The 16,036-nt window shown below is 38.4% G+C and overlaps 1 protein-coding gene across 11 annotated transcripts in view; it reads left to right on the top strand.

Annotated features, from left to right (window-relative positions):
* The window catches only part of TRIM67 (tripartite motif containing 67), a 162,235-nt gene that overhangs the window by 136,543 nt on the left and 9,656 nt on the right, over nucleotides 1–16,036 (top strand). For 4 of the 11 annotated variants that reach the window (XM_053710834.1, XM_053710832.1, XM_053710831.1 and 1 more), the window contains 2 exons: nucleotides 13,565–13,703; nucleotides 15,343–15,646. In XM_053710834.1, coding sequence (XP_053566809.1) covers nucleotides 13,565–13,703; nucleotides 15,343–15,646 — 443 coding nt within the window. Of the gene's footprint in view, nucleotides 1–13,564; nucleotides 13,722–15,342; nucleotides 15,647–16,036 lie in introns of all 11 variants that reach the window. The other 7 variants (XM_053710838.1, XM_053710837.1, XM_053710835.1 and 4 more) reach the window with 4 other exon arrangements.

Below are 16,036 nucleotides of genomic sequence, written 5' to 3'. Positions count from 1 at the left end.
CATACGATAAAAACAAGGGTGATGTTAAAAACAAACTGGTACTTGATTAAGACCAATATGACAAATTTGATCCAGGTAAAAGTATGTCAATGTCCATATGGTAACTAGCAAGGATAGCCCCGGGTGAACAGTTGATCCTTTAATTTAGTATTTATGTTTGTGTTTATAATGTTACCGTCTCTCCTGAAGTGAACGTCTACGCGGACAGGGGTATCTTACTGGTGTCCGTCAGACCGCTTATAGACAACTGGATAAAGCGGTATAGTGTGCTGGGACAGAAGTTCCGATGCTGAAGATATAAAGTTCAGGCAGATTATGGGACCGAGGAGTAAACTGGTAGCTACGATAGCGGTGTTTGCTGTAAATCCAGGTCCTACTACCTGTTCCGGTGTTAGAGGTCACAAGTCGAAATACACATATGAATATCTCATAGAAATTCCAAAGTGCTTTTAAATCTCGATGAACAATATTATTAGAGACAAACAATTGGTATATAGATCCCGGGTGAGGAATTACGCATATGGATTCCACTTAAAATATTCATAAACGGCTCGATGCACCTCACCTACTATTACCAATATTATAACAAAGTTTGCCAAAGTAACAGAGTTAGGTAGAAATTAGCAACTCTACGCGTTTCAGCCCTGTAGGCCTTTATCAAGATTATAAACACAAACATAAATACTGAATTGAAGGATCAACTGTTCACCCGGGGCTATCCTTGCTAGTTACCATATAGACATTGACATACTTTTACCTGGATGACATTTGTCATATTGGTCTTAATCAAGTACCAGTTTGCTTTTAACATCACCCTTGTTTTTATTGTATGTATTTTTAACTCATCATTTTCACGTTTTATATCGTATAAATTTATTGTAATTAGGTGCCGGCACCCTATGAGTGTATTAATTGTATTTTAATATCAACTGTTTATATAAATTCATTGAAATTCATTTACATTGGATATATCATTCTTAATTTTATGTTTTAACATAAGACCTTGCACTCAGCACTTTTTATTATACACATATTATTATACACTGTGAAACATTCACTTGTTACATTTACAATAGATACAATTCTTTGGTAACAACTCTCTTTTTTTACACTCAGCACTTTTATTATACATTGTGACACAATCGCTTGTTACATTCTATTGGATATTATCTTTTGGCAGCAATATCGTTATAACATATACAGGGAGTGCAGAATTATTAGGCAAGTTGTATTTTTGAGGATTAATTTTATTATTGAACAACAACCATGTTCTCAATGAACCCAAAAAACTCATTAATATCAAAGCTGAATAGTTTTGGAAGTAGTTTTTAGTTTGTTTTTAGTTATAGCTATGTTAGGGGGATATCTGCGTGTGCAGGTGACTATTACTGTGCATAATTATTAGGCAACTTAACAAAAAACAAATATATACCCATTTCAATTATTTATTTTTACCAGTGAAACCAATATAACATCTCAACATTCACAAATATACATTTCTGACATTCAAAAACAAAACAAAAACAAATCAGTGACCAATATAGCCACCTTTCTTTGCAAGGACACTCAAAAGCCTGCCATCCATGGATTCTGTCAGTGTTTTGATCTGTTCACCATCAACATTGCGTGCAGCAGCAACCACAGCCTCCCAGACACTGTTCAGAGAGGTTTACTGTTTTCCCTCCTTGTAAATCTCACATTTGATGATGGACCACAGGTTCTCAATGGGGTTCAGAACAGGTGAACAAGGAGGCCATGTCATTAGATTTTCTTCTTTTATACCCTTTCTTGCCAGCCATGCTGTGGAGTACTTGGACGCGTGTGATGGAGCATTGTCCTGCATGAAAATCATGTTTTTCTTGAAGGATGCAGACTTCTTCCTGTACCACTGCTTGAAGAAGGTGTCTTCCAGAAACTGGCAGTAGGACTGGGAGTTGAGCTTGACTCCATCCTCAACCCAAAAAGGCCCCACAAGCTCATTTTTGATGATACCAGCCCAAACCAGTACTCCACCTCCACCTTGCTGGCGTCTGAGTCGGACTGGAGCTCTCTGCCCTTTACCAATCCAGCCACAGGCCCATCCATCTGGCCCATCAAGACTCACTCTCATTTCATCAGTCCATAAAACCTTAGAAAAATCAGTCTTGAGATATTTCTTGGCCCAGTCTTGACGTTTCAGCTTGTGTGTCTTGTGCAGTGGTGGTCGTCTTTCAGCCTTTCTTACCTTGGCCATGTCTCTGAGTATTGCACACCTTGTGCTTTTGGGCACTCCAGTGATGTTGCAGCTCTGAAATATGGCCAAACTGGTGGCAAGTGGCATCTTGGCAGCTGCACGCTTGACTTTTCTCAGTTCATGGGCAGTTATTTTGCGCCTTGGTTTTTCCACACGCTTCTTGCGACCCTGTTGACTATTTTGAATGAAACGCTTGATTGTTCGATGATCACGCTTCAGAAGCTTTGCAATTTTAAGAGTGCTGCATCGTTCTGCAAGATATCTCACTATTTTTGACTTTTCTGAGCCTGTCAAGTCCTTCTTTTGACCCATTTTGCCAAAGGAAAGGAAGTTGCCTAATAATTATGCACACCTGATATAGGGTGTTGATGTCATTAGACCACACCCCTTCTCATTACAGAGATGCACATCACCTAATATGCTTAATTGGTAGTAGGCTTTCGAGCCTATACAGCTTGGAGTAAGACAACATGCATAAAGAGGATGATGTGGTCAAAATACTCATTTGCCTAATAATTCTGCACTCCCTGTAAGACCTTGCACTCAGCACTTTTTATTATAGACATTTTATTATACACTGTGAAACATTCACCTGTTACATTTACTATAGATACAAATCTTTGGTAACAACTCTCTCTTTTTTGCACTCAGCACTTTTATTATACATTGTGACACAATCGCTTGTTACATCCTATTTGATATTATCTTTTGGCAACAATATCGTTTGTCAACTTGTAATACCTGTGCAACCTCAAATGCAAAAAAAGCCCTAACGTGTGCAGTGTTTTCGCAACTCATTTACCACATGATTTGTAATCTTGCCCAAAGTGTTTGAAATGCTATTTTTGATAATAGTGCTCTCTACACCTTGCCCTAGGATTTTAGGCTTTGTATTGCCTCTAATGCTAGAGAACCAGAAATCTGAATTAAAGGTATATAAAACCCAAATGTTTTTATTTCATAATATAGATAGAGCATGCAATTTTAAGCAACTTTCTAATTTTCTCTATTATCAATTTTTCTTTGTTCTCTTTGTATCTTTATTTGAAAAGCAGGAATGTAAGCTTAGGAGCCAGCCTTTTTTTGGTTCAGCACCTGGGTAGCGCTTGCTGATTGGTGGTTAAATGTAACTAAACATGGTCAGTGTCAGATGTCAAAGCGGATGGGTTGCAATTGTCTGCATTCTCATTGGTTATGTTTACTGGTGGTGGCCATCTTTGAATTTTCCTGCCAGTACTAAAAGGAACCACAGGACTAGGGGCTTTGTGAAGGAAGCCCTTGATTTTTTTTTTTGTCCTTAGACCTCATGGGTTGTTAGTCCACTTCTGAACTAATGTATAGGGAACTATAAGACAATACAGTTTAAACCACAGTAAAAACATTGTTTTGTAATTGCTTCATTTAGAGACATTTTAACAGTGCTATCATGCTAACTCTTGCAGCCTCTGAGAGATACAATTTTCCACAAAGGGCTTCATTTAAGAAGCTGTAAATACAGCTTTGGAGGACCATCAGACTGCTGTTTCTTAACCTGCTATGCCAGCCCTAAAGTAGCAGCCCCTGCTTGCATGTGATTGGCTGCACACCATCGGGGGGTGGCATTGCACAAGCAGTGGCTTGTGCAATGGTAAATGCTGCCAGCGAGCCACCATGCCGGTTGGACAGGGGCGGAAATGTCTGTCCTTTTCAGTCTGGTCATTAGTAAATGAAGCCCAAAGTCTCAATACTCACCATATTAAGTTGCATCTCACAGAACATGTGTGGCTCAACCACTTTTTTAATACATTCAATAGTGTTTGCCTATTATAATATCATACGGGAAACTGCAGAGCCGTTATACTTTAAGATCATAAACAAATAATTTAACACCAGGCTCCATATGTTGGATTAGCAAAGGCCTCAGACCCATAATATGTCACACTTCTACCTTCTACAAACACATATTCGAGTCCTGGGATCTACTAGTTCAAAAATACCCACAACTCTCTTCCCCACATTCCCCACTCACACCAATTTCATGGAACTTACAGGAGGTTACGTACCTTTTCAACATACCAAAGTCACTTGGGACCTGCCAGACTCAATACCAATCTTTAATCTATTAGATAATCAAACACTTAAATCTAAACAAAATCTGACCAATATAATGAATGGTGCCTTCGCATCATGGTTAAAATATAACCAGCTCTCCAACTTTCTACACAATATACACTACCGTAAAGACCTAATTAGACTCCCCACCAACTTTGAATGCCTGTGTCTCACGACTACACCTGTCAAGGGAACCCTATCTATCGCCAAAACAATACTAGACAGTGTCACACAGGTTCGTCTGCCAACATTTACATCGCATTGGCAACAGGACCTAGACGTTAGAATAGACGAGGAGGACTGGAAGACAATATTTAAAAACACCTCTAAATCCTCAACATCTACGAGAATAATAGAAATTAATTTTAAAATGTTAACGCTATGGTATCTAACACCTCATAGACTCCACAGAATCTATCCCGCCTCCTCTCCACTATGCTGGAGGGGATGTGGAGAAACGGGCACTATGGCACATGTATGGTGGAGTTGCCCCAAGATAACTCCATTCTGGAAATTAGTAGAGCAACTGATACGTGAAATTGGAGGGTTAGATTTTATATTAACACCTACAATAGCGTTACTGAGTCACCCCTCCAAATGTAGATGCAGAATCCGACAAAACTTAATACAAATCTGCCTAAATAGTGCTAGGTCGCTCATAGCTTTAAATTGGAAATCAACACACATCCCCACCAAAACACAGTGGATCTCGAGAATCTCCGAGACCCTTCCCCTGGAACAATATGGTTATTTTAAAAGACACCAACTAGCGATGTTCCTAGATATGAAACTCTACTGGGAATCCATACCCAAATAGATAAATATAGAAAGGGCGGAAAATGAACCCACCCATACCAGAATTAGACAGAAGCGCTGTTATATTAAAACTAGATAATTCCACTGTGACTGAGACCCCTCCCCATGCTATCTCACTCTTGGGGTCTGTAATATAATTACCAACATAAATACTCACAGACTAGACAAAACTGATCTTGCAATGTTTTCTACTTTTCTGATAAGTAAGTGTTGTTAAGTTTGTTATGGTTTATTATTTTGTTACGGTTTATTACACCTCTGTGACAATAGAGTTTTGAACGTAATGATACATGTCTATAATTCCGAAGATACTTGTTGGAATGTAAAATTTAAAATTTTGGACTATCCAGAGACGTTGTTCCGAACACACAGTAGATACCAAGGTAACAAAGCCTTGTTACCTCTCCTTTTACATGGAAAAGACAAGTTCACTAAATGTTTGAATATATGATATGTTAACCTGTCCAACTCAATATGTTATCACTGTTATGAAAACCAATAAAAATTATATTTAAAAAAACAAAACAAACAAAAAAAAAACAAACAAATAATTTAACATGTGGCAGCCAAGTGTTTCATCTTAAACTGAATTTGTATTTATGCTATACACCCTCGGCTTAGCACACCATTGGCTTAGTGCTTTAGCAATTTCCGACATTAATTTGACCCCGTACCACATACAATTCTATTACATGAGGAATTTAGCTTACTCGCCACTGTGTATGAAATACACGTAACTATTAGGTGGCTTTCCAAATCTTAGTGAATCAACAGTAAATGAAAGAATGGGGCTGATTTATCAAGTAGTCAATGCTGCTTATTCCGCACGAGCCTTCAGGCTCGCCGGAATCAGGAGTTAAAAAGCAGCGGTCCTTAACTCGTCCACCACCTCTCAGGCGGCGGACAGCAATCATACGATCGGAATGATCGACACCCCCTGCTAGCGGCTACAGCGGATCTTGTCCGCCCGCACTTTAATACATCGGCCCCATTGTTCTATGTATTTTTATTGAATTTGTGATTCCAGTTTATAATAGAAATGTTTGCATGCATTTTTAGAGCCTGATTCTCAAAATCTCTTCAGTGTGGAGAGAAATCATCAGTTTAGTTTACTGAGCAATTTATTGTAAACTCTTGTGTTTCTAGTTAATCAGATTGGTGAACTCCCTTTAATGAGATATACAGGTACCAAGGCATTTAAAACAATCCCTGATGAGGCATTTATAGAATCTTGCCAGACTCAAATCTTTAGAGAATCAGCCATTATTCTGTAATTTTCTGTCTCTAGTCTTGTTAAATAAGTTTTTTTTTTATATATTAATGTTCATATAGGGGCTTACAGTAGTTAATAAAGATATTCTCTAGCTTGTCTTAGATTTTTGTTAAAAAGGTGATTAAGCACAATTGGGACTTTGCAACTCTTTGATTTTAGTTAAAACGAAAAAAGAAAATATATGAAAATCCAATTAGCCCTTTCATATTGCTATCCCTAGGAGCACAGGCATTTTGTAAGACACAAATACATCTTTTTCTCTGTAATGTGGGCTGAACAACAGTCACTAATCCTGATCATAAAATATGACAGGGATTTACAAATTTGCATCATTTTTTGGAAGGACATTGAAAAAAAGAATCCCTAAGGATCATACAGTTTTGCTAAATAAAGGAAATGCTTTGTGGTGTGAGATTTGATTTAGCTAATTAGGTTAATATCAAAAGGTTTTAATAAAATGTGTAAAATATGATAAGACAATTTAATAATATTATATTACTGGGTTAGATACACTAAGGGCTAGATTTATTAAAGCCCTATGGCTGCAAGCTCTCACAAGAACTTGCTCGCCGTCATTTATCAAGCAGCGGTCACCAGACCGCCGCTTCCCTAACATCTTCGCCACCTCTAAGGTGGCGACATCCAATCTCCTCGGTCTAGTCAGACCGAGGAGATTGGCAGCTCCTGCCCGCGCATGATTGGCTGTGCGCGGGCAGGGGCGGGATTGCACCCGAGCACAAAATTGCGCTCGTGTGCAATGGCGAATACCTGCGGGTAATTTTGCCCCGCCACAGGCGAGCTGAGGCATACAGGGGCGCGTATACGCGCCCCTGTACACCTCATCTTTAATAAATCTAGCCCTAAGAGCAGCATCAGTCTCTGTAATACCACTAGCTATTCTATGAAGCCATTAGTTAACCCCCCTCCCAGCCATCTCTCTATTGGCTTCAGAGAATAGCATAAGAAGAGTAGAGAGGAACTAGAGAGGTAGGAGAGGCTGTTAGGACATGTAGCCCACATTTTAGCTCACATAAAGAGTGAAGAATATACAAGGTAACAGAGCAATATACTGTGTATGTATGTATATGTATATGTATATATATATATATATATATATATATATATATATATATATATATATATATATATATAGGAAGAAAAAACAAATGCAGACGGCTTCTCCAATTCCAAACTTGATTTATTGCATGTTAAAATTCATGTTGTACATGATCATCAGAAATTCACAGAGCATATTTGAAAACGGTTGCTGCTGCTGACATGTTTCGCCACTCAAGGCGTAATCATAGCTTATATATATGTGTGTGTGTGTATATATTTACACAGTGTTTTCAAATTGAGCAATACAATATGAAATACTTATACTCACATATACTGTATATATGTGTATGTGTGTGTATATATAGTATATATATATATATATATATATATATATATATATATAGTACATATACACTCACTGGCCACTTTATGAGGTATACCTGTTCAATTGTTTGGTAACACAAATTGCTAATCAGCCAATCACATGGCAGCAACTCAATGCATTTAGGCATCTAGACGTGGTGAAGACGACTTGCTGAAGTTGAAACCGAGAGTCAGAATGGGGAAGAAAGGGGATTTAAGTGACTTTGAACGTGGCATGGTTGTTGGTGCCAGGCGGCTGGTCTGAGCATTTAAAAAACTGCTGATCTGCTGGGATTTTTACGCACACAACCATCTCTAGGGTTTACAGAGAATGGTCCAAAAAAGAGAAAATATCCAGTAAGCGGCAGTTGTGTGGATGAAAATGCCTTGTTGATGTCAGAGGTCAGAGGAGAATGGAATGGACTGGTTCGAGATGATAGAAAGGCAACAGTAATTCAAATAATCACTCGTTAAAACCAAGGTATGCAGAATACCATCTCTGAATGCACAACATGTCAAACCTGGAAGCAGATAGGCTACAGCAGCAGAAGACCACACCGGGTGCCACTCCTGTCAGCTAAGAACAGGAAACTAAGGCTACAATTCACGCAGGCTCACCAAACTTGAACTATAGAAGATTGGAAAAACGTTGCTTGGTCTGATGAGTCTCGATTTCAGCTGCGACATTCAGATGGTAGGGTCAGAATTTGGCGTAAACAACATGAAAGCATGGAGCCATCCTGCCTTTTATCAACGGTTCAGGCTGATGGTGGTGGTGTAATGGTATGGGGGATATTTTCTTAGCACACTTTGGACCCCTTAGTACCAATTGAGCATTGTTTAAATGCCAGGGCCTACCAGAGTATTATTGCTGACCATGTATGACTACAGTGTACCCATCTTCTGATAGCTACTTCCAGCAGGATAATGCACCATGCCACAATGCTCAAATAATCTCAAACTGGTTTCTTGAACATGACAATAGGTTCACTGTACTCCAATGGCCTCCACAGTCACCAGATTTCTAGGTAAATTACCTGTAATTTTACTGTTATCATTACTAGTATAAAGTATTTGCTCCAGAGTTTGACTAGATGCATATTTTAAACACAAAATTCTATATATGTTTCAAACAGAATTTCTTAGACTTTTTTCAGCTGGGAACTCTTTTTTCACAACCCTCATTTTTGTATTATAGTCCAAAAACAACCCCTTGTCAGATGGGTATACAGTTTTGTTTTATGCATCAATATACCACAGGGGATTATTAGAGAAAATACCTAAATTCAACTTTTGCTTGCCATTTCTAATCACTAATGGCAAGACTTATTGTCCAACTCCATGAACCTTCCATGTATTCTTCTCCCCTATTGTGTGATGATAACCAATGCCCACTCACTGTGCACTCTGCACACAATGTTCCCTTTATATTTTTTTCAAGTAAGGTGTGTAAAAAAATTGACCTATGCAATTTTTGGCCAAGTGACTAAAATGTGTGCACAGATTTGAAGAGGTACAAAATCTAGGTGCCAACCTCAAATTAAGCAAAATATGGAATAAAGTTACTTTCTCATACACAAGCACACACACAAACTCATACATACACACGCACACATTCACTCACTCATACATACACACAAACACTCACTCATACACACACACACTCACTCATACATACACATATACACACAGACACAAATATACATACACTCACATAGATATACATACACACTCACATACTCATAGATACACACGCACAAATTCACTCATAAATACACACCAACACTCATTAATACATACACACACATTCACTCATACATCACTTCCCCTTCTGATGTACCACATTTACAGGTGTAGAATATTTTTTTAAGGTGTTAAACCATTTGCTAACTCACACTCACCTCTATTTCTAGGTAAATGACCTGTAATGCTACTGTTATCATTACTAGTATAAAAGTATTTGCTCAAGAGTTTGACCAGATGCATATTTCAAACACAAAATTCTATATATGTTTCAAACAGAATTTCTTAGACTTTTTTCACCTGAGAACTCTTTTTTCACAACCCTCATTTTTGTAATATAGTCCAAAAACAACCCCTTGTCAGACTGGTATACAGTTTTGTTTTATGCATCAATATACCACAAGGGATTATTAGAGAAAATACCTAAATTCAACTTTTGCTTGCCATTTCTAATCACTAATGGTAAGACTTATTGACCAACTCCATGAACCTTCCATGTATTCTTCTCCCCTATTGTGTGATGATAACCAATGCCCACTCACTGTGCACTCTGCACGCAATGTTCCTTTTATATTTTTTCAAGTAAGGTGTGCAAACAAAATTGACCTATGCAATTTTTGGCCAAGTGACTAAAATGTGTGTGCAGATTTGAAGAGGTACAAAATCTATGTGCATACAAAGAGAGAAGTGCTCTACCAGGAACGAACAACAGCTCATCAGCTAATTCTATGGCGATTTACCACCCGGAAGCAGCCTCTTTTAGACCAGTGTGCTTTTCACAGAAGAAAACTTTCCTGAAGTATATCAGTCTGATCCTGCCAAGTAAGGTCAGTCCAGCCCCAAAATACCAGGCAATTCTCCTCTGAACAAGGAACATGACAACCCTAGACGATCGGCCTATGGACCTCGTCAGTGAGGTGCAGCCACATTCCTCTAAGCACACTGGGCAAGGAGTCCACGTCTGGTTTCCCCATCACCCATAGGGAGACTTCCTCAGGGTCATATTAATTTGCATACAAAGAGAGAAGCTCTCTACCAGGAATGAACAACAGCTCATCAGCTAGTTCTATGGTGATTTACCACCCGGAAGCAGCCTCTTTTAGACCAGTGTGCTTTTCACCGAAGAAAACTTTCCTGAAGTATATCAGTCTGATCCCGCCAAGTAAGGTCAGTCCAGCCCTGAAATACCAGGCAATTCTCCTCTGAATAAGGAACATGACAACCCCAGACGATCGTTTCGGCCTCCTATGTGCCTCGTCAGTGAGGTGCAGCCACATTCCTCTAAGCACACTGGGCACGCAGTTCACATCTGGTTTCCCCCATCACCCATAGGGAGACTTCCCCAGGGTCATATTCATTTGCATACAAAGAGAGAAGCACTCTACCAGGAACAAGCAACAGCTCATCAGCTAGTTCTATGGTGATTTACCACCCGGAAGCAGCCTCTTTTAGACCAGTGTGCTTTTCACAGAAGAAAACTTTCCTGAAGTATATCAGTCTGATCCCGCCAAGTAAGGTCAGTCCATCCCCGAAATACCAGGCAATTCTCCTCTGAACAAGGAACATGACAACCCCAGACGATCGTTTCGGCCTCCTATGGACCTCGTCAGTGAGGTGCAGCCACATTCCTCTAAGCACACTGGGCAAGAAGTCCACGTCTGGTTTCCCATATCACCCATGGGAGACTTCACTGATGAGGCCCAATGAAGGTCGAAACGATCGTCTGGGGTTGCTGTGTTCCTTGTTCAGAGAGGAATTGCCTGGTATTTCGGCGCTGGACTGACCATAATAGGCGGAATCAGACTGATATACTACAGGAAAGTTCTACTCTGTGAAAAGCATTACTGAACTAAAAAGCTGCACCCAGGTGGTAAATTGCTATAGAACAGGCTAGCAATGGTATTGAGCCAGTTGTTTGTTCCTGTGAGTACACTTCTCTCTGTATGTATTTAGTCCCCCTATTGGAAAAAGGGGCAACCAGATGTGGACTCCTTGCTCAGTGTGCTTAGATGAATATGGCTACACCTCACTGACGAGGCCCAATGAAGGCCGAAACGATCATCTGGGGTTGCTGTGTTCCTTGTTCAGAGAGGAATTGAAGGGTATTTCAGCACTGGACTGACCGTAATAGGCGGGATCAGAGTCAGACTGATATACTACAGGAAAGTTCTTCTCTGTGAAAAGCATTACTGGGCTAAAAAGCTGCACCCAGATGGTAAATCGCCATAGAACAGGCTAACAATGGTATTGAGCCAGTTGTTCGTTCCTGTGAGTGCACGTCTCTCTGTATGTACAAAATCTATGTACCAACCTCAAATTAAGCAAAATATGGAATAGAGTTACTTTCTCATACACAAGCACACACACGAACTAATACATACACACGCACAAATTCACTCACTCATACATACACACAAACACTCTCATATGCACACAGACACAAATATAAATACACCCACATAGATATACATACACACTCACATACTCATAGATACACACGCACACATTCACTCATAAATACACACAAACACTCACTCATACATACACACACATTCACTCACACACAAATACACATATACAAACAGACACAAATCTACATACACACACATAGATATACATAAACAGTCACATACTCACAACATATACACACACATACACAATCATCTTGGAATACCGCAAACATGCTGAAAAGACTAGTTCTGCCATTTATCAATTGTCTTAGGCTGTTTAAATCTATGGGGCATATTTATCAAAGTGCGAGCAGACATGATACAATGTAGCGTATCATATCCGCTGCACATCTATAATTGTCGACAGCATACGCTGTTGACATTTATCTCTGCAGAAGCAGTTCACCAGAACTGCTTGTGCAATACCGCCCCCTGCAGATTCACGGCCAATTGGCCGCTAGCTGGGGGTGTCAATCAACCCGATCCTATTGGATTTGGGTTGTTTTCTGTCCGCCGCTTCAGAGCAGGCAGACAAGTTATGGAGCATTGTTGTTGTCCGTGCATCATATGGGTGACTTATCTGATATTTTCTAATTATAAAATAGTGTTATTGTTTGGAATGTGACCACTCCGATATTAAAGTCATATCAGGAGCCTAAATCAGCCAATATACACTATTGACTATTATACACCCTAGCTAAATAACACCTCAACTTTTGAACACCCAATGTAATTAAAAACACTTACGACAAGATTGTCTCTGACTTTCATCTTACAATAAACATTCTGCCTCTTGAAGTTTTAAATATCAATAAAAAATATGCAATATAATTATGACAAGAAGAAAAACAAGCACGTTTTTATGACCACTAGAACAAAACATGGGATTTTTAACCCTTTGAGGACACAGCTTTCAGTTTGCTCAATTGTTTTATGACGGAAAAATTCCGTCATATGTCCTTAAGAGGTTAATTTCCTAACTTTTGTGTATGTAACTAATCATACAAACTCATTTCCTAATAAGTAACTTTGACTTTAAGATTTTTTTGACATGTTTAATGTTCATAGATTTTATAAAGTTTAAGCCATTTGCAAACTTGTAAAGCTTATTAAAATCATAAAGTTGCTCAATGGGACTGATAATCTCAGTCTTACAAATCAGGTGCATTATCAATTAAGTTACAAGAATCATACTGTTTTAGGTGGGTTACACTGCACTTTACACTAGAATGCCTACTTCACTTTAATGGTGAACTTGCCTGAAATACAGTAGAATACTAATGATAGAAAGCTGGATAGACTGTATATATTCAGAACAAATACACTCCAGCCTCTCAATGGATGAGGGAGGGGATTATTGGACAAGCACAATTTGCTAATGTAAATGACAGGAAAAGCCATCAAAATCAATAATAAATATACTTTGCGCTGCTGCCTTTTTATTGACAATATCATTTTGACTTTGATGTCCTTTTTAAACAAACAAAATTCTTCAGTATAGCATTTTTTATCGTGTACAATATTTTGTATTTTTAGGAAGTTTACGTTGGCAAAGAAACCTTGTGCACCATTGATGGACTTCACTTTAACAGCACTTACAATGCAAGAGTTAAGGCTTTTAATTCTACTGGACTAGGACCATACAGCAAAACTGTTGTACTACAGACATCTGATGGTAAGTGGTTTGTAAGGGGTTTGTGATGCTGCTCTGTGGTCAGTAAGCAAAAGTTTCATAATACTACCCAGTTTTTCATCTGATTCTGTTTTCACGTCACAAATATTTATTTGGAATTTTTATATTGCTTTTAGGCACATGATAGAGCCCATATAGGGAACCATTTTAGTAAGATTTCTGCCCCCCCCCCCCTTTACAAAAAAATAAGTCACACAAACAGAATTTATTTTCTTGTGAAAAAGGAAAAATATCTAACTTGTCTATTTTTATAATCTGTTGGCAGAGAATTAGCTACCAGCAAAATAAGTTAATTGATTTAAACTGGGCCTAGAGCACTTGGATTTGGCATCATGCTTTCTTACTTTCATATTGTCAACAAATATTTGATTTGTTATTTTTTTACAAATCAATGATCACTGGTTGTCAATTTGTGTGCATGACTCTTCCATGTGTCCATGGTTTCTGGCTTTGAGAAAAATAAATATGAATTAAAATGTGGGTGCGGGAAGAATTCAGGAAGATTTCCCACTAGCACTAGTAACCTATTCACTTAATTAGAGCTAGTATTCTCCTTTCACTCACACCTGTTTCTCTTTGCAAACACTCTAGCCTCATGTAAGCCACAGCAATGGTCCCACTGTTTGACTCAGTTTCTAATTTAGCACCTGATACCATTTGTCCTTTTTAATGACATCTTTACTTAATAAGTAAATTATGTCCTGTGCAGAACTATTTTACCATAAAGCATATAGCTGTTGATAGATAGATAGATAGATAGATAGATAGGCTTCACAGAGGCTTAACTCACTAAATGCTCAAGAAAAAAGGGTGGAACCCTCTTGCGCTGTGAGATCTCTCTCATTTCTGTAACTGAAGGAGAGACAAGCCCAATACAATATATTGCTGCATGATATAATAGTTTTGTTATAATTACACTTTGTGCATTCTATTTTATATTATTTTACACTTCATATTGGGTCCTTTCAGCATTATTACATTTATGCTTTGAACTTTCTATTTTATATTATAATACATTTAGATTTAGATTCAGCAGTGATTTTACAAATTCTGATTATGTTTTGAAAGTTTTCGTGCTACTTTAACATATTAGGATCATACTTTGTATATTTCTGTGTGTCTTTTACAACTTAAATTGCTCTTTGTATTTCCTATCTTGTAAAATAAGACACGGCTTCAGAAAGTGGGACAGGGGAGTTTTCTGGGTATGTCTGAAGTTCTCTTACATTTCTTGTGAAATACTCTATTAAGACAGATATAGACAGAAAGATAGATTAATAGATAATTACTTTCCAAAGCTAATAGAACATTAAACTATAAATGTTTTTGCGTGCACATGAAAGAGGAATAATTTAACTTTTTTTTTTTTTTATTAAAAGTTTTAAAATGAAACAACTAATAACTGATACCTAGGGATAAACTCACTGGCTAATAAGGACCACTCCCACAGCTTTACTGGCCGACAGGGACATACCTCCATCAGCCTGAAAACAAAAATGGCTTTGCTTTTTTTATTCAGGACAACAACGTTAATACGTTAAAAAAATATATTTTAAAATGTATTTGTACTCCATTAAACTGTTTAGCAGCCTTATTATATAGATCATGTTTCCCCTTACAGTGGCTTTTTTTACGTTTGACGCCAACTCTGCGCATCGAGACATTGTGTTGTCCAATGATAACATGACAGCAACTTGTAGCAGTTATGATGATAGAGTGGTACTGGGCACAGCTGCATTCTCCAAGGGCGTTCATTACTGGGAGATACAAGTGGACCGTTATGACAACCATCCTGATCCAGCTTTTGGTGTTGCTAGAATTAATGTGGTGAAGGACATGATGCTGGGGAAAGATGACAAAGCCTGGGCCATGTATGTCGACAATAATAGAAGCTGGTTTATGCACTGCAATTCTCATACAAACAGGTAACTTAATATTAAGATTCTAGCTATAAAATAATTTATGACTGAGAAACAACTAGCAAACAAACAAATTCAGTGGCGGGTGAATAATGTCTAAATTTCAGAGCCACTATGTTGCCACCTGTCTGGGAATGACCCGGACAGGTCGGGTTTCCATTTTTGTGTTCAGGTTTGAAGCTGAGTCACATGCCTACAGTTATTTCTCTCTTGCATGTGTGTGTCTGAGTGTCTTTGTGTGTCTCTGCGTGTGTGTAAGTGTCTTTGTGTGTGAGAGTGTGTGTGGTTGTTTTTGTCAGTGTCTTTCTATGTGTGTGAGTATATATGTGAGTGTGTGTTATTGTGTGAGAGCATTAGTAATTTTGGGTGTGTGTATCTTTGTGTGTGAGTGTTTGT

This window comes from Bombina bombina, chromosome 4 (assembly GCF_027579735.1).
Source record: "Bombina bombina isolate aBomBom1 chromosome 4, aBomBom1.pri, whole genome shotgun sequence".
In the NCBI taxonomy this organism is placed as follows: domain Eukaryota; kingdom Metazoa; phylum Chordata; class Amphibia; order Anura; family Bombinatoridae; genus Bombina; species Bombina bombina.
The sequence above is the reverse complement of the archived record's forward strand: the minus strand, read 5'-3'. Positions and strand labels throughout refer to the sequence as shown.